Here is a 23,213-nt window from a genome sequence, read left to right as displayed (position 1 = left end):
ACTTGAACAATTTACTTATTTCGTGTACGCCACTAATAGAGTAAATATGGTATTGTGTAAAATGTTGATCCTCTTGTGAATACATTAACAATTGATCGCACAGTACAGCCATGAGTGCGAGTACATTTTCCCCCTATCAGAAATATATGTCCAGTGTTCATCCCGGGATACAAATAGCATGGTGATACCACAGTCAGCTGGCGCACACGTGATAATAAAATAAATACGATATTTACTATATGGGGGCCGCCATCTTGAATGACGCATAAAACTAAATAAGAGACAAGTTGTGAAACGCGTTTTTCAGATTCCTACAAATCAGGGCAAAAATACCAATCTTTCACAAAAATACGGTCCGTTGGGGTCATATTAAGCCAACCGATAACAAAATTCGGCCGAATTCGGCGTTTTTGTGTGGAAAAATCCCTTGCATACGAACACCTAATTACGCGAAGAACATAGAACACTAAGCCGGGGTATTTGAAACTAAAAATTGGCATTCCAGCACAGCAGCCAATCAGCGATGGCCTAACGCTTAAATGACAATTTCGGTTTCAAATACCCCGAGGCTTAGTGTTCCATGTTCTTCGCGTAATTAGGTGTTCGTATGCAAGGGATTTTTCCACACAAAAACGACGAATTCTGCCGAATTTTGTTATCGGTTGGCTTAATATAACCCCAACGGACCGTATTTTTGTGAAAGATTGGTATTTTTGTTCTGATTTGTAGGAATCTGAAAAACGCGTTTCACAACTTGTCTCTTATTTTAGTTTCATGCGTCATTCAAGATGGCGGCCCCCATATAGTAAATATCGCATTTATTTTATTATATCAGATGTGCGCCAGCTGACTGTGGGTGATACCACCACAGTGATTCAAATTTCTGTAGAGAACACTGCATGTCGATTTTTGAATGACTATAATGAATATACATGTAGTGAACAATTAATTGCATAGGACAGATCTACTTCCAAAATAACCAAACATTACGTGTGCAACTCTACTGGAGATGTTGCTTCTAATAACTAGATATGGTTCACATGTCTCTATCATTACTTGAAAAGTATATATTTATTATAAAGTTGAAAGTTGTTTTTTTAGCATAGCGCCCTCATTCACAATGTATTTGGTAGACAATACAAAATAAAAAACACTGGTTTTAAGAACTGAGTTGCTGGCATTGAAGGAGATAGTTGAAAAAATAAATAAATTAATAAACAAACCAGCATAGCCAAGGTTTTTTTTTTTTGTTTTTATCAGTTTTTGTCTGTTTTATATTCTGTAAAGCAATATATGTAAAGAATGTATTTATTTTTTGCAAAATAAAAAAAATATTTATAAAAAAAAAAAATTTGATAGACAATGTCATACATACATCATACTTCAGCTAATAAAAATAAAAATGCTTGAATATTTACTGACAAAATATTGTATCCAATGGCACCATAATAATTAAGATCAACATGTGTATGGTATTTCAGAATTTATGAAAATAATTTAAATATTTATTGTTATGAGTATTAAAATTATACATTTATTTTTCATAATTTATTTTTCAATCTTAACAATAACCACATGTTAGTATCACAAATTATTTTACTAGAATAAATTAACATTAACGGAAGAAATTGAAAAATTGATAATGCTACAGCACAAACAAAATTGGCACAGAAAATTCCCCATCAAAACATTAATACCATCACGTAAGAAAAAATAATTTAAAATATAATAATTGCGAAAGATGATACACAATATAGATTCAGAGTATCATGATTAATTGTGTATTTATGATTATGAAAATACTAGTATTCTACCAATGCAAAGCAGTATTATTTGATGAATGTACAACACATTGTATTTCAATATTAAAATACTTTCAGCAGGAATCTCAATACTAAAATACTTAAAGTGCTTTGTTATGTTCAAAATTGATAGTAAGGGAAATAGCTATTCAATCTAAATAGAAGTAATGGGAAAAACGTGGCAGAGGTAATTTTGTTTTATTTTTAGCCAGATTTCTTGTCAGTGCATGAATATCAACAGTCTAAAGAATGGATTAAATTGGAGACAGCATGTGTCTATGCAAACCTTTGTAGTTGGTGAAATTGACATCATAAAAGGATCTTGTTGGTTAATAAGGTTAATAATTTATTCACTGATATTGATCATTATTCATATTTCCACATCGATATGCAAATGAGCAAGAAAATATAATTCATTCTGTTTATTTGGTTTTTGTGAAGTATACCATGAGATACATCTATACAAGTGAAAATACAGACACCACATTATTTGAGAAAACAAACTTCCATACCCAAAGAATGCTAGGGCGAGGCTATGGCATTCTGTCAATTTATTAACCAGGACTATGGCGAATACTATTTTATGAACACTACTGAATTTACTATTTAAATGTTCTGAATACATTTAAAATATTATATTTATTCGTTACCACTGTTTAACATTTTCAAAGCATCTAACTTTATTATCAGTTATTTTCAATTCATCAAAAAAAAATTCAAGAAAAGTTGTCACATTTAAAAGCATTTAATAAACTACCAACTATATTAATCAACTAGGGACTGGTTTCAAGAATGTCTGATAGTTGTGTCATAACCACACTGCAACCATATCAAACATGGACATCCTGCTTTCTGAGTAGACAGGGTTTCCACCGATTACACACACTACATACAGAACAGGAAAGTACAATAACCATTGTGTCAACCCACCCTTTGTATTTTACTAAATTTATATTCTACCGGTACTTCTAGCCATCGTAATTACAATGGTGTAAAATACTTAGTATTTAACTTATCAGAAGGATAAATCTAAGTATCGTCAGATTTAGTCGATATTTTTTTTTCACAATACTGAATTATGGTGATTATCGAATCTGAGATTAGCTAAACAAAAGAAAGAATTTCAGAAAATGTTTAAAATGTGATTGACAAGCTGCTTCTGACATAACAACTGTCTCCCTATCGACCATGTTGATGACTGCTTTTGTTGTTGCTGTGGACACTTTCAAGTATGGAGAGTCGAATTATAACACAAAATTTATGGCTATCTCGTCAGGTACAATGAAAAGACATTGCAATTAGAACATTTACAAACATAACTCATAATTGCAAAATCATACCTTTGAAGGCAAAAAAACAATTCACACTGTATATTATCCACATCACTCAATAATTTGCAACCAGAGAACCAGAAATAACAGTTGCACCCTCAACCTAATCAATTTTTCTTTTAACGAAACAGCCATCATTTGTCAAGCATGTGAGTGCCTTTTAGTCCTTTGACTGCTATAATTAATTCTGCCAATATTTTGGTTGAAATATAATCCCACTTTTTTATCTCTATTTTTTGGTAATTTTTTTTAGATTTCCCACTGGCTGCCAGTGATTATTGCATTTGCTGAAAAAGTAATTTATTTTTTGAAAGGTGTTGACAGGGTTGAACACAAAGCAAGTTAGATTTGTATTCTGGGAAAAAAAAAATTCACTAGTCCATCAAGAGCTGAATATGAGATAGAACAATCATACAGTTTAAAGGGACCAATAGTCTTGCAGTCCCATTGTGATAATTTCAGCTAGCTTAGGTAGTCTGAAAAGGCACACCTAGATTCATACCAGTATTTTTTTTTTCTTTCAATTGTGGAGAATGTCCTCATTTCAGTTTAAGGGACCAATAATCTTGCAGTCCCATTGTGATAATTTCAGCTAGCTTAGGTAGTCTCAAAAAGGCACACCTAGATTCATACCAGTATTTTTTTTTTACTTTCAATTGTGGAGAATGTCCTCATTTCGTCTGATAATTTTTTTTTTTAAAGAGCTGTTTTATTTTACATCTTCAAATAACACTGCCCAGATTGATTTAAAGTTTAAATTAAAAAACTTAACGCTAGAATGGAGTATTTTACTTTAATAAAACAAGACATTCAAGATCTGCAGTGGGTGTGGCAGACATTAGAATCCTATCACCCATATCCTTGTCAATAATAATACCGTATTCATTCTATTAGTAGCACACATCCAGCAGCAATTGCAATTATTGTAACGCCTAATCATGAAAATATGACGTATTCTGACCATAACCATTCTGAAAATTCTGCATTTCCAGTAGAGCAAATACAGTAACATACTTAATATGCAACGTTTAGATCGGATTTTTCCCTCGCAATTCAATGCTTGTTTAAGAAACTTAGGTGGGTTGAATTTCGTGGGTCAAGTTACCTGAGATAATAAATATTACACAAGTCACTGTAGTTTGACCTACAATTTGTCAGAGAGGTAATTAAATGAGTTTGTGTCTCATAATTTCATTGTTCTATTTTATTGCCGAAACACCTGACAGATCCAAAATAAAAGAATTTTATCACCAACATGAGCTGTTTGTGTTGATAAATAAAAACATCTTGTAACTATACATGGGTATCTGCATGTAATATGGTGGTTATGCATGAAAAACGGTAATTGCATAGTTTGTTTACCTCTTACTGAGGTCCAAAGTCAGATACTGTAGAATACTTTATTTTCGCTTGGAATTTATTTTCGCTATTTTCGCTGAAGGGATGATTCTGTTTAGATTTTAATAAACTCAAATAAATATGTTTTGTTGGAACAATACCATCTCATTATTTTCTGGACAAATATATCATCTCAAATGTATGAGTTGGTGATCCGTAAAAAAATAATCCAATCTTATACGAAGGTCATTTAGGTGGTGGTTGCTATACACAGGTTTTCATAGGTGCACGTGACAAAATTTATTATACTGTGAAATACTTTATTTTAGCTGGAATTAATTTTCACTTAAAGTCCTCTTACAGTGTTTTGTATGAGATTTATTTTCACTGATTTTTAGTTAGTTGAATGTAAAATATAAGAAAAATGGTATATTCGCTGGATTTTATTTTCACTGAATTATTACTTCAGCGAAAACAGCAATAATTACTTCCAAGCGAAAATAACGTATTTTACTGTAGTTCACTGGATTTAGTTCTGAAAAGAAAATATAAAGAGTATACATCCAACACAGCATGTCTATAACGAGTTAGTGATGCTTAAAAGTGAAACAAACTGCTGGTTACAGTCCTAGTCTAGAAACCAATAAAATGAAAGCACAAAAGTTTAGACCACTGTAGATAACTGTATTTTCACGATGAATTCTAGCTATAATTCTATAGTAACCTCCCACTTCTGAACCCATGTATTCTACAATAATAAAGTTATTATATTTGCTCTATTAGAAGCACATTTTCAACAGCCCGAGTCTAGAAACCAATAAAATAAAAGCACAGAAGATTAGACTACTGCACATTGAATTATAGCTATAATGAGGTATGTAAATGTGTCGAAATGGGCGTAGTGCGAGTGGTTAGTGCTAGTAGCACTAATCCGAAATAGTACTAGATCTAGTGCTAAAATGGCACTAGATCTAGCGCTAAAATGGCACTAGATCTAGTGCTAAAATGGCACTAGATCTAGTGCTAATATGTACATAGTGCGAGTGGCATTGATATCGCATTGTCAACGACGTCAATACATCCCGTAATTGTCCGAAAATGAATTAATATTTATGTAAATTGTTGTATCTTTCATTCATTGGAAATGTGCTGCAGTGGGAAAATTGAGAATGTACATGAATGTCATTGTCCACGTTTGTCGTAATCACGGTTACTAAAAGAGACCTTTGAAACAACGCGATCGGCCGGGAAACTAGCTCCACGGACAGTGAAACTGCAGATCAAACTTCGCAATTTTTACAAATTGTGAATAGATACACTGTATGAAATCGTATTGTGTGGAAGTTTGTGTTTTCAGCTTCGGTGGATATAAACTTGTAACTTGTATGTAAATGGGGGAATTCAGCGTTGATTTTTTTTAAATCGCTGACGTGCCGTTTTATTTCTAGTCGGCGCCACATTTAATGAAAATAGATCTTCAATGAAATTATGATGCCATATATGAACTAAATAAAAAAATTGTATACTCCTAGTCTAAGTCCCGGGTCCCTGTAAAACTCGGTGGATTTTGTGTGTACGGCGACCTGTGAATGGGCATGTAGCTCAGTACCGCTGGGAACCAGACAGAAAATGAACCGTTGTCTGGTTGTCATGACATTGACCTTTGCGGACATAATCAACCAATGATAAAAGTGGATTCACACAATCCTGTTGTTACATTGTACCAAGGAGCATAGACCTTAGAATGTCTATGCAAGGAGGTACTAACGGAAGCAGCGACAACCCCTCTCAAGTGGCCATTTAAGCCTCTTAACTGACTTATTCCCCTTTGTTTCAACCCAAGTTAATCCTGACAAGGACACTGTCAAGCTCATCTTTACACAAGTAACCAGTTAGCGGAATATGATATAACCTCGCCGATTTTTTAACATGACCATATAATATATGTCTAGACACTTCCTCAGCAATAGTATTTTTAGGAGTCCTATTATTTGTTCTAGACTCTCGAAATTTTGTTCTTGTTACAGTTGCTAATAATTAAAACATGCGAAATCTGTGAAGTTACAAGTTAGTCTGTTGAATTTCCGGTTGTGAAATGCGTATTTTAACCCTTCACAGCTAAACAAACCCAGTGCGCATACGTGATGACCGTAGTTTTGTATAGCGGCGATTTTTCGGCAGTTTTTAAATATTTTGGCGTAATTTTTTAGACATTTCAATCTTTCCGGACGCCTAAAATAGTCTATTTAAGCACCGTCCCTCAACACGGACGGTGATTTAAATTTTTATTCAAGAGCGTGTTTATTGTTACAAGCGTGAATGGGTAAGCTTCGTTTGGACAAAGAGCTGCTATCACTGTAAACAATATTAAATTATTCTTCTGATGCTCAGTTCATCTTTTGAAAACAACTATTTTTTGACTTGAAAAAAAAAATCATGCCATTTTCCCATCAAAATCCTAGCCAAAATATCGTACTACAACATCGGCAAATCTCTTCCGCGTTGCGTTCAACCTATTTAAATGAGCTATGGTGATTTGAACACATGGGCATCCTTCAGCATTTTGATTGGTTCATTAGCGATTTGACCTATTAGCTCAACTCATGCAAAAGAAACATGGCGGATACCCATACAGCATCGAACGTTTATATGCGATCGGAATCATTTGCTTACGATGAAACTAAGTGAATTTTATTTGAATTTCATAACAATTCAACGAATTTATTTTTTGTGCATTATTATAATCACTACTGAATAATATTCAACAATTGTGAGACGCAGCATGACCGGATTGCGCAACCATAATCATTTGCTACTACGCAATGCAGTTGTGTTCGTTTTTATTTGAAACTTCGTTGAGAATATACTTTCGTTACCAATAAAATAAAAACAAATGTATTTGAAAAATGACACTGGGCGATATTGTAATGAAATTGCAGGCGGTCTACTTTTTAATTCAACAAGAATTATTAATTATTATTGTTAACTCTGCAATAGTTTCTTTCGTCTTAGGTGGCCCAACTGACGGTGTTGAAAGTCTGCGTAGTTAGATACTTCAATGATGAAAATGGAAGTCCCCAAAAAATATTTGATGATTATTTTTTGAAATTCTGAGCCCAAAATAAGTGCCCACCAGCCGTGAAATCCCCAGGGAGATTTTCGGATGGCTAATTTACGACGGCATATAAAGAAAGTATTATTATGGATATCTCGCGTATATTGCCGATGTTTTATACTGTTTGTAGTTTGAATATGAAAGTGGTTGTTGATGCCCCTCCTATTATTCGACGTCGTTGACAATGCGATAACAATGCCACTCGCACTGTGCACATTTTAGCACTAGATCTAGTGCCATTTTAGCACTAGATCTAGTGCCATTTTAGCACTAGATCTAGTACTTTTTCGGATTAGTGCTACTAGCACTAACCACTCGCACTACGCCCATTTCGACACATTTACATACATGCTATAATTCTATAGTAACCTCCCACTTCTGGACCTATGTATTCTGCAATAATAAAATTATTGTATTTGCTCTATTAGAAGCGTGTCTCCAACAGAATCAAATACAAAACAATAACTGCATAACACACCTGTAATGTGTTCGCATACACTTTTAATAGAACAAATACTGTAGTGTATGTTACAAAGGTATACGAAGGCCTTATACCTGGCTTGTCTGAACAAAACATGTTGAAAATGCCTTGGTCTCATTGTTGCGAAAATTTAAGGGCACCAAAGCAGTCAGGTCGTGACCTCCGTGAATTGAATTTGAACCCTTTTTCTATGGATATAACAATTCAGATTACTGACAATGAAACATAGCATCTCTTCTTCTTTTATGAGGTACAAGTTCACACATTGTATGTATACAGTATTCTCTACATGTAATAGGACAAGATGTGGTGAAGTGGACAGCTCAAATAATACTGTAAAACACATTGAAATAGCTACATGGCATTTTAGCAAATTTTCCTGAATGGACAAATTAGCATAATATTAATTTAGCTAAAGTGTCAACAATCTCATTGTGAAAATATACTTTATTTTAAATTAGCGACATCTTTAATTAGCAATATTAAAGATTAGCTAAATTAGCTAAAATAACATACTAGCTAAAAGACATGTTTTACAGTATTGACTGATCTGACAGATAAACAGTATGTGAATTGTGATTTCGTTTAAACCAATCACTGTACAGTATCTAGTGAAGATCGGAAATGACAATGTGGAACATGAATTAGCAAGTGCAATGTTAAACTTTTCACAAGAAGCACAACTGGATGGATACTCACCCTAAAAATTGCCAAATCATCTCTATCCCTTGACTCATTGTGGAACTCTTCAAAGGTTGGAAACTTGGAATAGAAAGCAGCGCTGTCTCTCCCATCATTACGATATTCATCAAACTGTTTGAGCTCCACGCATACATTGCCGGTGTCTTTCGCAGCGCTGTAATAAGCGTTAACATACTCAGGACGTTCTTCTCTTGTGAAATGATTCTTCTCATGAAGGATATAGGTTGTAAAATGATTGGTTTTCAAACTGAACTGATCTAAATTAGAAACCGCTGAAGGATAAAAACAAATAGTAGACTGTATTAGAAAACGATGTCATACTAAAACCAGGTGTAAGAAATGTATACTATATATGTAGACTATATACGAACAATTTTTCATTCAATGTAATGAATTTAGTAAATATAATGCATCTAAGACAATATAAAATCCTAAAAGAAAGATTTGGTTTAGTTTTTACTAGCGGCATTGATTTTTGACAATCTTTCAAATCAAGCTACAAATGTTTATGTACATGTTGGTCCATGCATGTGAAGGATTGGTGAAGCAATGTAAGTTTTGTTGGTCTAAATGACAAACAAAAAGGATAATTTTACTTCAATCTCATTTAGCGTACTTTGTTTAGAAATTTAACTGGGTATGTCTTCCTTTCTCTGTTGCTAAACTGTGGTTATTCTCTCTAAATTTAGACATTTTGTTTGTTTTTATTTGGCGTTAAATTGTTTTTGAACTCTGTGTACATTCTCAATTTTGAATTTTCTTTCTTTATAAATGATACATGAAAAATGTAAAGAACTAGCAGGTAGTAACAAGAAACTTTTTCATTATAATTTTGTTTCTGTTTATACTTGATATGGTTAAAAATAAGGATATAGTTTCACATAGCATTATAATAGCTCCATACATTATCATCGTATACATGCAACTATCCCATTATGATAAAAATATCACTCCTCAAGTTACACATAGGAATATGACAGACAACTATTTTGGTGTTGCTGGTTATCCAAACTATGGTGATAGAACAACCAGACAGTAGAAAGATGATAGCTCTAAAAATAGCAAGCATGCCACAATCTAACTAAATTACGTGTATGTCTTCATGTATACATATCACAGGCTCCATATAGAATCTATGGTTGTGCATGTATACAAATGTATCGAGGAAAACCTCTTCAATTCAATCTATTCAATTTCAACTCAAGGTCTATTCAATTGCGTTTTTGTAACCAATATGAAAAAAAAAGGAATTAAACAAAATATTGGAAAACTGCACAAACATGGTAGTAGTAGAAAAATCAGAAAAAGAATGTTTTAATCATACAGGTGCAGCTTTGAATGTACACATAAATTGTGGTATTAGCCAGGAGAATACATTTGACTAACATAGCTACATGGATAACAGTGCACAGCAGGATGCCCATACAAGTTACATGTGAAGGCCATGTCTCAGTACTGTACATAAATGTAAGATGTCAACACACCCACAAAACACACCCATTATGTCCTTCAAAAATTAGCTATGAATGTGGGCCACACAGGATTAAATTAAATTGAAAAGCAGCATGTAGAGTTACTTCTGTGAAGTCAATCAGAACTCAATGACATGGTCCAATGAATGGATGTCAATGATGAAATAGATACCCCATATAGCATAACATTTCAATACATATGATGTACAAGTACAGGTACATGTGTCCTGCTGGTACATGTACATGTAAATCTATTTACAGTATTATAATAAAACATGCAGGTTTAAATTTCTGCATATGGTTATTTTTTTTCTTTTAATTAAAAAAATTGTTGTGTGTCAGACAATTGTTCTGAACATTGAATGTCTCTCCTGGAAATTCACAAGTGCCGGTGCTGACATATAGTGCAATTTGCCACAGAAACCATATTGATGTTTGGAACTACATGTACATGACAGGGCTGACCATCTTCCTATCATAATAGCATTTTAATGCACTATCCTGGCATCAACCAGGCCCGACTGAACACAAGCACCTGTGGCCCTTAACCAAGGCTCCCAAAAATCGCATTTGTTAGTCAATGAATCTCGACCAGTGGATTCCCATTGAGACTTTGGCACACTTCCTGAGGGTTCGACCCTATTTTTTAATGTTCCACACAATCTAGTAAATTTGAACTTAGTCTGCACATGGTTATGATAAACTCAGTTATACAGTGTGTGATATGCCAGTGTACAAATACACAAAACACTGCTGCAAAGCCACATAGACCAATTACCTATTGTTGTTAGTAAGACCAAACGTATGACTTGTACATATACAAGTAGCTCATAGTATGAATATTTTTTCTATAATTTTTAAAGCAAGCACAAGTTAGGAATTATTTAATGGTATCAGAAGTAATAATTTGGCTGTGATTATAGTATAGTATAGTATAGTGATTTTTGATATACGGATAAATAAAACGAAATTACATTAACGGATATAACTGATACTAGTAACCTTTACTATGGAAACCTTAGCATGCTGTAGGCAGGCTAGTCACACTGGTTCTCACTACAAGAGGTTACGATCCCCCCTGCCAAATGCTAAGGAAAACTGAAACGTATATATACATATTTACATGATATATTGTCCACCTATGCGGATCTGTTGGTGCAAGGTTTTTATGACCGTATGCTCTTACTGACGTCAACCAAACATTTTATGTGGGAAGTTGGCACCCAAGGCTGACAGGTACTAGTATACAATGTAGTATATTTTATTTGACTCAAATTAATGAATTGGAAATACATTAACCATGGTCAATAATCATACACAAAAAAACAACAACAACAACACAATAACAAGAAATACAGATATTAAAAAATACAATAAAATGTTAAAACAGATAACACTAACAACTATTAGGTATTACATTGTAAAATTGTGTTAATAAACTTTCCTAGATTATTGGCAATGAAACTGTCTTTTATTCCCATAATATGCACAAACATATCTTCTTTTGGTAATTTTAAAATATTATCATTGTATAATGATAGAGTATTCCAAAAGTAGCTACGTGCCTTTACAATTTCATCCAGTTTGCAGTCAAAAAGAGCATGCATTTCATCATTTATAAAACAATGAACTTGTCTAAAACATTTTAGTCTGGTTACCTTCCTATTATTTTGCAAGTTCTGAGTGGGTCAAAGGACCCACGAAAAAAATAGGGAGGTAACCAGGCTAGATGTGTTTCAAATTTGAAAGTATAAATTCAACAGAGATGAGAACTGAAGTATGAACTGGTGAAGATGTTTGGTGTCCAGACATGGTTCAGTTTTGATACATATTATGTATGATACATGTATTTTCTTTTTCACAACACAGTCTAAAAGTTGAGTAATTGAATTCCTACAAAAAATACACTTCTATAAAGCATATACAGAGAATAATTCTCATGCGAAAGTACTGAAGGGGGCCCTCAATCGATTGATTGTAGAGAGCATGACCATGAACCTCATTTCAATCTAAAAATAGCATCATGATTAGATTCCATTATTTCATAGTTTCACTATGGTGATACAGTTAAATGTTTTGATAAATGGATTTCATTCAGAATACTAAAATATAGTATATTTAATAGAATCATTCACCATGTCAAAGTAATGTACTGTATTGACTCTATTAGTAGCACTTAGCTTAATGACACAGGTGTGTCTATGGTCAAAATAAATCTTAGTTATTTTTTATGATCCAGTATACAAATAATTCAATTTTTGGTGGATGTGAGCTTTTATTGAAGATCTACAACTAATAGAACTAATACAATATATGTACATGTACTTTGAGGGTTACATATATAATGCATTTTTTCAACAGATTCAAACAAATTTAAATAATTTTAATCCTGAGAGTAATGTCCATATTTTAATTGTTTTGAAAAAACAAGTCGTCACGAAGGAATGTTCATTTGAAAACACTGGGTACCATGGCAACAACATTTTTATAATCATAATCATCAGTCATGCTGTCAATGAATAAAAAAATTTGTGTGTGAAAAAAAAAAAAAACAAAAAAAAATAGTTGTTTCAATTTAACCCGCATGACAAATTTGATTACTATAAATGCATTGGGAAGCTAAGCTTCTTTCTGTTGCCATGGAGATACCATTTTTAATTGTTCAATGCATGCTGGTTTGATGCCTATTAATGAAGCAAATTTTATTACTTTGTCTTCAAGTCTTATCACTGCAACATTACTTTTAATTGTTTCACCACCAATTCCATCTTTTCATCACAAATTAACTTTAATTCAGAAGATTAGGACAAAAATAGCTGAAAAATTACTCCAATTTTGTGTTGGCTCCAAAATTTAAGGTTCATTTCCAGAAATATTGAAGAATATAAGAAAAATTGCAGACAAATTTGGGCAAGAAAGTCTAGTGGTGAAAAGGTTTAAGAATTTAGCAGTAAAGATAGAAATACCATAGCGTACATTTGTCATTCATTACTTTTTATCTGCCTTAAAGATCAGCAGAACAACCCTTATGTGTCCTGGCATAATGTTGACCTGACCCTATTATTGATTTTGCAGTCTTTACAACATGGATAATTTATGAACGACAGTCGTCGTTGAAAATGGTCAATTATTGATTTCAAACGAAATAACTCATTTACGTCAATATCTGGCAGTAAGGATAGGTCAGGTTAAAAACTATTTTCCCTCAAATCCCCCAAAACCCTCCCCCCCCTGTATATGAAATAGTTCACCCCTAAGCTTTAATAAATCTCATATTCGTGATAACAAATGTTTTGTTGGTTAATAATCATTACACGCATCCATTCAGTGTTGATGGATTGCATGTAAAATGATATTATACTGCACAAGTTAATATGTGTCTGCAAAGCAAATATTGGCATCCAGTAAAATATTGTGTACACAAGAAGCAATACAGAATTTTATCACAGTAAATGGCCACATATTTTGTGAAATTACAGTATTCAACAGATTTATCTATAGTCATTTAATGTCTATAAAGACAAGTACTTTTTTTTCTCGTTGCTTGGCAATAATTACATCAGTTGGCACTCTTTTTTACCACACTTTGAATTCATTTGTTTAAATTTTTATATTTGTTGGATTAAATAGAACAGAAACAAGTTAATGTGGTTCAAATATGCAAAATGTGGCTGAATGGCAGCCATTTTGTTTTTCAAAAAACACGCAAGTTATCTTTTTCATAGACACCTGCATGTCTGTTGATTTCATGATATTTAGTCACAATTATTTCACATATTTTGTCCTAATTTATGAAGAAGAAAAAACATTGATTTTCCATAAAATGATATTTAATATAATCATGAAATTGCTCACACAGTCTATCTTTTCCTCCTGGATTGAAATGTTAAACCAAATACTAAATTTACCATTATGGGTTTAGAAGTAGTAATACCCAGATGTTTGGGATGTTTATCAGTGTCAGTCGTTCATATATAATATCTACAATTCATGTCCACATTTAAATATATTGTTGAACAAAATAACTAAAACCATAATACCGGTACTGTGAAATATTTTATTTTAGCTGGTGTTTTGTATGTAATTTATTTTGACTGATTTTTGGAAAAAAGTAATATTCGCTGGATTTTATTTTCACTGAATCATTACTTCAGCGAAAATTAATTCCAAGTGAAAATAAAGTATTTTACAGTAATAAAATGTAGCAGGTGAACATTAGTTGAACTAAATAGTACATTTTTGTTTATTAATCACATTTCAGGTTTCACATACAAAAGATGCAATAGTAAATAAACTAGCATGACCCATATAGATTACAACACATGTTACTAAAAACAGATACACAAGCTGGTTACAAGCTTTGTATGTGATATGCTCCATAGATTGTAGTGGTCCTGATTTAATAAGAATTTGTATTTCGTCTAAATACATACAGCTTTATTGTCAATCATGATATTTAAAAGATTGTTTACACACTTCACATTGACTCTCCAAATATAGCAAAATTATAGATTTTATGACAGCATGGGAAAAACAATCACAGCATATAATGCAGATTAATTTTTACCTTCAATTGATTTTTGCTATTTTTTTTTAAGAGGTATTAAATCAAAAATTAAGTCCTGTTGACATATTAAGCCTGATGGTTTGCATATCATTAATGACAAATCAGCAAAAAATTTACAAAGGTCAATAAAAATAAATTCTAAAATAATCAACACAATCTACAATTCTGACTCCCTTATTAAAATATTTGAACCAATCTGGTATAAACTCAGTACAAATGTTATGAACACATACACTTTCAATGTTGTTACAATAATGACTGATATTGGCGCCAACCAAAACGCCAGTAATCGCGATTTCACAACAATGTACATGTTTCATGCATTGAATTTAAATAATGCAAGTAGTTTCGAGTCACAAAACCCAATCGGCTTTAACCAACAAACTGTTGTAACGGCCACATTCACCGATGACATAGTGTGTTTTTTTTAGCCATTTATCCTATACTTTGCAAGTAGGTACGCTATTTACGTCTTTTGTTGTGGCGAGCGAAACAACATCTTTTCATGTCAATGATGCAGAGATTAATCCTTCCCAGAGGTCACAGTTCAACCTCAGTAGTTAACTACTGTGAGAAACAGATTACCTAAATGAAAACTCAGGGAAAGTATTTAAAAGAAAGTATCACACAAAATACATCAAGACAAAGAAACGTCTAGAAGACAAAGAACACTTCAACTTTCAGGGCTACTAGGAAAAGTTCATCATGGAAAGTATAATAATGTGTATTTAAACTTGTTTACACTTCATAATATAAGTAAACAAACCATAGAATTTAAAATGTTTACAGTTTTACTAAATTTTATTATTTGATTATTTTTATTATTATTATTATAGAGGACCTTTTAAATTATTTGATTTCATAATTGAACCAACACTTGTACATAAATTGATGTTTTGGGCTAAAAACTTAATATTTTGGCAACAAGCTTTCCAGTCTGGTAGAACCTGAGATAGAGAGAGAACCAATGTCATTGTCAAATGACTGCACATGTAATATGCAAACGTTGGAGTGTGCGTGCCCATATATGGAAGCACCATGACCATATATGCACATCATGTGACCATATATGCACATTACTGCATACTAAACTAAGACTACAAACTGACTCATTACTTCCTTTAAAATGGTGACAATTCACAGGGTCATTGAAGAAACTTGTGTCTTTAAATTTGCTATTGTGGAGTCACGCACGAGTACAAGTACTCAGTATTTGCATCGTTGAACCACAACAAATACACTGATGGTGTTTTTAGAATATTAAAGCCACTGGTCAAAGAACTCTCTGTGAGGGATAGGCAAATTATGTTGTGGATCAAAAGGGTTTTAATCAGGTGTTTATGGGTTTACAAAGAAAATATTACAGGCTATACAGTATGCATCGTCTTAAAGCTAATAATATTATTCTTGCCACATACCTACTGTTTATGTCATGATGGGGTTTTAATCAGGTGTCTATGGGTTTACAAAGGAAATATTACAGGCTATACAGTATGCATCGTCTTAAAGCTAATAATATTCTTGCCACATACCTACTGTTTATGTCATAATGGGGTTTTAATCAGGTGTCTATGGGTTTACAAAGGAAATATTACAGGCTATACAGTATGCATCGTCTTAAAGCTAATAATATAATAATTATTCTTGCCACATACCTACTGTTTATGTCATGATGGGGTTTTAATCAGGTGTCTATGGGTTTACAAAAAAAATATTATAGGCTATACAGTATGCATCGTCTTAAAGCTAATAATATAATAATTATTCTTGCCACATACCTACTGTTTATGTCATGATGGGGTTTTAATCAGGTGTCTATGGGTTTACAAAGGAAATATTACAGGCTATACAGTATGCATCGTCTTAAAGCTAATAATATTATTCTTGCCACATACCTACTGTTTATGTCATAATGGGGTTTTAATCAGGTGTCTATGGGTTTACAAAGGAAATATTACAGGCTATACAGTATGCATCGTCTTAAAGCTAATAATATAATAATTATTCTTGCCACATACCTACTGTTTATGTCATGATGGGGTTTTAATCAGGTGTCTATGGGTTTACAAAAGAAATATTATAGGCTATACAGTATGCATCGTCTTAAAGCTAATAATATAATAATTATTCTTGCCACATACCTACTGTTTATGTCATGATGGGGTTTTAATCAGGTGTCTATGGGTTTACAAAGGAAATATTACAGGCTATACAGTATGCATCGTCTTAAAGCTAATAATATTATTCTTGCCACATACCTATTGTTTATGTCATAATGGGGTTTTAATCAGGTGTCTATGGGTTTACAAAGGAAATATTACAGGCTATACAGTATGCAACGTCTTAAAGCTAATAATATAATAATTATTCTTGCCACATACCTACTGTTTATGTCATGATGGGGTTTTAATCAGGTGTCTATGGGTTTACAAAGGAAATATTACAGGCTATACAGTATGCATTGTCTTAAAGCTAATAATATTATTCTTGCCACATACCTACTGTTTATGTCATGATGGGGTTTTAATAAGGTGTCTATGGGTTTACAAAGGAAATATTACAGGCTATACAGTATGCATTGTCTTAAAGCTAATAATATTATTCTTGCCACATACCTACTGTTTATGTCTTGATGGGGTTTTAATCAGGTGTCTATGGGTTTACAAAGGAAATATTACAGGCTATACAGTATGCATTGTCTTAAAGCTAATAATATTATTCTTGCCACATACCTACTGTTTATGTCATGATGGGGTTTCTACAGGTTTCAACATACATGAAATGAAATTTAAACTAATGCAAGACCATATTTTGAAAATTTTGCATAAAAATTCAAGTATTTAAGATTTAAGATTAGTGCTGAAGTTAGCAGATTTCGTGAACAATTTGGAGCGGTAAATATTTCTCTGTAGTCCTACAACATGTATTTGTTCGCAAAATGTTGTCATTACAAATGCTGCACAACCATGAAATCCCAAACATTACAAATTATAAGCTTTACAGCATTCTCTTTGTGTACCAGATATGTCTTGTGAATTTGTTTTTATTTTCTCTAATTTCAACAGTAAATTTGAATACTGTAGAATACTTTATTTTCGCTTGGAATTTATTTTCGCTAAAGGGATGATTCCGTGAAAATAAAATCCAGCGAATATACTTTTTTTCCTATATTTCACATTAAACTCATCAAAAATCAGTGAAAATAAATTCCATACAAAATGCCCAAAAAGTCTTTTCAGCGAAAATTAATTCCAGCGAAAATAAAGTATTCCACAGTAACCTGGAAAGTATTAGATAATGTTTGCAAATTCATAGTTTTCATGACTTTGATCATTATTTTGATTGATATACCAATTAAATTAAATTAGTTGTAAAAATCTATAACAAATTGCAGTTGTATTGTATCAAAACAGGAAATTGTCAAAACTGTCAGATAAACAATATACGGTAGATACATACATAATTATTTGGATTGGTATCAAAGCAGTGAGTTAATGAATAACTTCATGCAATTTTTATGTTTTTTTATTTATCAAACAACAATGAAGTCGTCTGTTACACCACAATACAATGTACACTTGAAATGCTAGTGTTAATCAGCCACTACTTGGCCACGTCATTTGTTACGAATGCGAGTTGAAAATAACCGCCAGTGGGCAGGTACAATCAACAATCTTTTGCCACATCTACGATATCTGTGTAGGGCAAAGTTAGCAAAGAAACATAGAAGAAAGCGTGTATTGTACACCTTTTAACTCTGAAATTTCTTCCCATGACCCTCACGTCCATACTCTATAATTATGATGCATAAATATCGCGCGACAGCAAATGAAAAGAACAAGCTATAGAACTATATGACTTTAATTTTTCTACAAAACTCATTAATGATGTCAAAGGGAAACGCAACTATCAAAGCAAACATTTTATTCAGAGACCAAACAATTGCACATGCAAAAGGGTCATAGTGGTCCCTTGTCTTGGACAGCATGAAAGTTCAAATACCCAGAGGCAATCTAACGTTTCAATGCAGAATTTCAAAAAACCTGACACCGACCGATGAGAGAAGACATGTACAGCAAGTAATGGGAAGAGCAGAGAAATGACTCACTTAAGGAAAACACATCAAAATGTGATAACAAATAACAGTTTAAATATTACAGCCATACCAAAAGGTACCAACAAAATAGGATGTAACTGTGGACTGATTCATACATATGTACGAATGTAGTGATAATAAAAACACATTGTGAAGTAAAATTAGTGTGGCTCTGAATGCATTTTGAAATAAATATACTCTAAAATATTTTATTTTAGCTGGAATTTATTTTCGCTGAATAGACTTTTTTGGGTGTTTTGTATGGATTTTATTTTCACTGATTGTTGACGAGTTGAATGTAAAATATAGGAAAAAAGGTATATTCGCTGGATTTAATTTCACTGAATCATTCCTTCAGCGAAAATAGTGAAAATTAATTCCAAGTGAAAATAAAGTATTCCACAGTATGAATCTATGTGCAAATTGGATCAAAATCTGAATTACATGTATTTGTAGGAAACTCATACATGTATATGTACAATAAACAGTTGGTGACATTATATACACTTAGAATTATCAAAACTAGTAGTGTGGCATATCTAAATTATCACCACCTTACCTGAATGACATACTGGGATATGCACAAGTCTGGGAACAATTGAAATAGAGAGAATACAGGATCTATTATATTTTTACACTGTTGCATGTACTTGGCAGCCTTAATTTTTAGACAGGATTCCACTCAGACAACTGGTAATCATATGATGTAATAAAAACAAATTGGAAATTTCAATGGGTGTGGTATACATGAGGGTGGGTGTGGTATACCAGAGAGACAATTTTTTTGTAAATTTTGGAAAAATTAAGTCAATGAAAAACTTTGTAACAGTGAAAATTCATCTCGCTCCCACGACAGAGTGTTTATATAGTGTTTGCGAGATTTTGTTTTCACGAATGCCGCAAAATCCTGAAATCAAAACTTTTAGCAGTGAAAATTGAAAGGTTTAGTCGGATTATGTTCATATCCACACACCTCTATCATACTCCATAACTTAAGCATCGGGGGATGAAAAGCCATGGTAACTGTTTTTGATGGTACAATGTATATTTTGTTCTGAAATTATCAAAAACAGACAAAAATGTCATTTTTTTCGTCTAATTTATAATTACAATTTTGTTATATGGATGTTCAGATGTAGGAGAACAAATTCACATCTGACATACTTGCTCTACTAGAAGCCCATCTCCAATAGAAACACATATAAACCCAAAAAGTCACATTTGTTGTATACTGAATCATTAAAATACATTTTTTTGACCATAAAAACACTTATGTTTTCAAGCAAGTATATGCGTTATTGATAGAACAAATATGATGTAGTCAAGGCAGATGTACATTGTATGTATTAATTAATATCAAGATATTCTAAGATAAGAGTATGCAACACTGTATGTACAGTGTTATACAATGAAGATCTGATCAAAGTGAACATCGAACATATCTCTAAACCAATGGCATTTCAGATCACTTGTTGATTGAAGAGTTTCTGTTTTATACACCAACGAAAAAATTCACAGACTCACTCATTTGTATTTCTAGATATGTACGTTTGTATGGCATTTGCTAACCACCTCGCAATGTGCATAATATAGAATTTGATAGTACATATAACAAAAGCCAGAAACATAGAATGGATACACCGGAAATGAGGACTACATAATGAACACTGAGTGAGTACACACATTGTCACATGTAAAATATGTACATTTATATGTAAATTACACTACAATTCTATTGGGTGCCTCCCCGCCAGCTACACTACATAAGAGAGTATCACAGCAAAGAAAGTCTCCCCGGTGAGTGAGTGATGGGGTTTCAAACTAACAACGTGTCACTATCAATCACGCAAGACATTCAATAAATGCATTGGGTATGGGGGACCTTAGATATGGCTTTGTTGCTGTAGTTAATAAAACGCCATTGTCTGCCAACAAGATGGTTGCAATAACAGAGAATGGGGATTTCTGACCCTTGCTACAGCTGTGGAAAACAGGTCGTACACAATACCAGCTAAACAGACCGGGTCAATTTATATGTTAGGCACTGGCATAAGGGTCGTTGCAGGTGATCACAAAGGTATGGAAAGTGACACTAGTATGTTACTGTGAAGTAATTTATTTCCACTTGGAATTTGTTTTCACTATTTTTGTTGAGGAGAGGAATCAACAAAAATAAAATCCAGATAAATACCTTTTATTTCTATATTTTTCATTCAACTCATCAAAAATAAGTGAAAACAAAACAATCAAATGTCTAAAACAGAAATAAAATTCAGAGAAAATAATGTACTTTACAATAGGTGTTACCAAGAATACGACTACATTGTATAGACATAATTGGATACAGTGTCAAAGAGGTTCTATTAAGTGTTAAATTGTAACTTAATCTGTATTTCCTGATGTATTTTTATAATAGGACACATATCAAATGAAGCATGTATAAAAGTTACGAACAGTTGACATGCAAGTTTCAACATTTATTATGTTTCACTTCTGCATGTCTTCTACAATGTTGTCGGAATTGAGTGTTTGTATAGGACACGTTAGATACTAGTATAGCGAACAGTGAACTGTTTTAATTTTGACAAATCAACAGTCAGTGAAAATATAAAAAAATATTGTAGCAATAAGAATTTATTTCTCTGGGGTAATACAACACAAAGTGTCAGTGACTTTTACAAAATTTTGTCAATGCGAAAATTCCTAACAGCAAAAATTAAGTGGTTAACAGTAGTTGAAGCGGCAGGGTCGTCACCTGCGCACGCACAGGAATTGAGTCCCTATCGACGATAACAACACACGCTGAAAACGCAAAGGCTCATGGGTAGGTGCTTGTTTGTAAACATTGACTCGCTATGGCCATCTGACACATGCGGTTTAACTTAATACATTTGTGTACCTCTTATGCAACAATGACGATTCTAAAGTTGGGACATATACTGTATATGATGCATGACTGTGTAGAGGTCATGTCAGTCTTAAATGGCACACCATTTAACCTGCCATTGTTTATAATAATTTATTAGTCTATTGTTTCTATAATAGATTACATTCAAGTAACCAAGAATTGTTATGATGTTCATCTTAAATCAGAGAAATATGCATTGTTCCAATCTGTGAAAACATATGCAATTATTACTACAGTACACACAGCTGTTAAAACGACTCATGTCACTTAATAAATTATCAGTTCATACATAAATGAATGTTAATTTTGAATAAAAACTTTGAAGTGAATTCAGGCGGTGGTTATCGCGCCGCGCACGTGGAACATTTATGTTGATAAATATTTCCCACAATCCAATGCATTCTTCTAATAAAATCATGAGTACAAGTTTGACCTGTTTGCGTCTTGCACTAATTACCACTGGTGACCCCTTTGATACCATCCAATCACCTAAAAAAAATACCCAATTGAAGATTTATAACATGTCAGTTTGTACTCACTGGACTGCGAAACAGTCAAAGTCGCCATCTTTGTTTATATGAAAGCTGTATCCTGCACATGTGTGGCACGAAGACCTGGTCACCACTGCCCTTAAAAGATGTGCCTACTCAGGTACAAAAAAGTTTTTGTTCAATTTCCTTTTTAAAAGCAATGGTGATGCACATTTCTATTTTAAGTTTATTTTTGTTTAAAAAATCGCATAAAAATAATTTGCTTTAATTTTTCATAAAAAGTTTTTTTTTTTTTTTTTGTCTTTTCTTAAATTGAGGAAATACCTGTGATGACCAGAAACCTGGATATATAACCAGACAATGACAAAAGTTTGCGTAAATGACACCCTAGAATGAACTGTGTTTGAAAAGATAAAAAGATTTATAGCAACAAGCAGCTTACGCTTGATCCAAAATTTAAACATCGTAGAGTACAAGCCCAATTCTATTTTCAGACTTGTTATATATCCCACACAAAGACGACATTGAGTATCTCACACCTGCATACACGACACAAATAGTTGCGATAATTTCAAACACCCAGAGAATTTTAAACCTTTTCGTCACTGTAGTAAAAAATGCAGTCTGTAGCCGATCACACCCTGTTGCCATGAGAAGCGTTCTTAGCAAGTCAACGTGAAGTGAAGTGGAGGTTAAGAGCCAGTAATGGATACCAGGTGGGGACTACTTTAATGAATGTAATATTAACACCAATATTATTCAAGTCTTGAACAACAACATACTACTCATGTATGTTCTTCTTTTCTAAACGTATGCCATAAGCAGTGATTATGAAAAATGGGAATCTCCACCAATAGGAACATGCATGATTTGATTAAAATAAAAATATCAAACATTTAAATGATTATAG

The 23,213-nt window shown here is 32.9% G+C and overlaps 1 protein-coding gene across 2 annotated transcripts in view; it reads right to left on the bottom strand.

Annotated features, from left to right (window-relative positions):
* Nucleotides 1–23,213, bottom strand: part of LOC100372015 (uncharacterized) — a 54,883-nt gene that overhangs the window by 13,302 nt on the left and 18,368 nt on the right. For both annotated transcript variants that reach the window (XM_085504969.1, XM_085504970.1), the window contains exon 2: nucleotides 8,767–9,041. In XM_085504969.1, the coding sequence (XP_085361095.1) occupies nucleotides 8,767–9,041 (275 nt within the window). The remainder of the gene's footprint in view (nucleotides 1–8,766; nucleotides 9,042–23,213) is intronic.

This window comes from Saccoglossus kowalevskii, chromosome 11, assembly GCF_978046115.1.
Source record: "Saccoglossus kowalevskii chromosome 11, keSacKowa6.1, whole genome shotgun sequence".
Classification (NCBI taxonomy): domain Eukaryota; kingdom Metazoa; phylum Hemichordata; class Enteropneusta; family Harrimaniidae; genus Saccoglossus; species Saccoglossus kowalevskii.
Note: the sequence above shows the minus strand (reverse complement) of the source record. Positions and strands in the feature narration are given on the sequence as shown.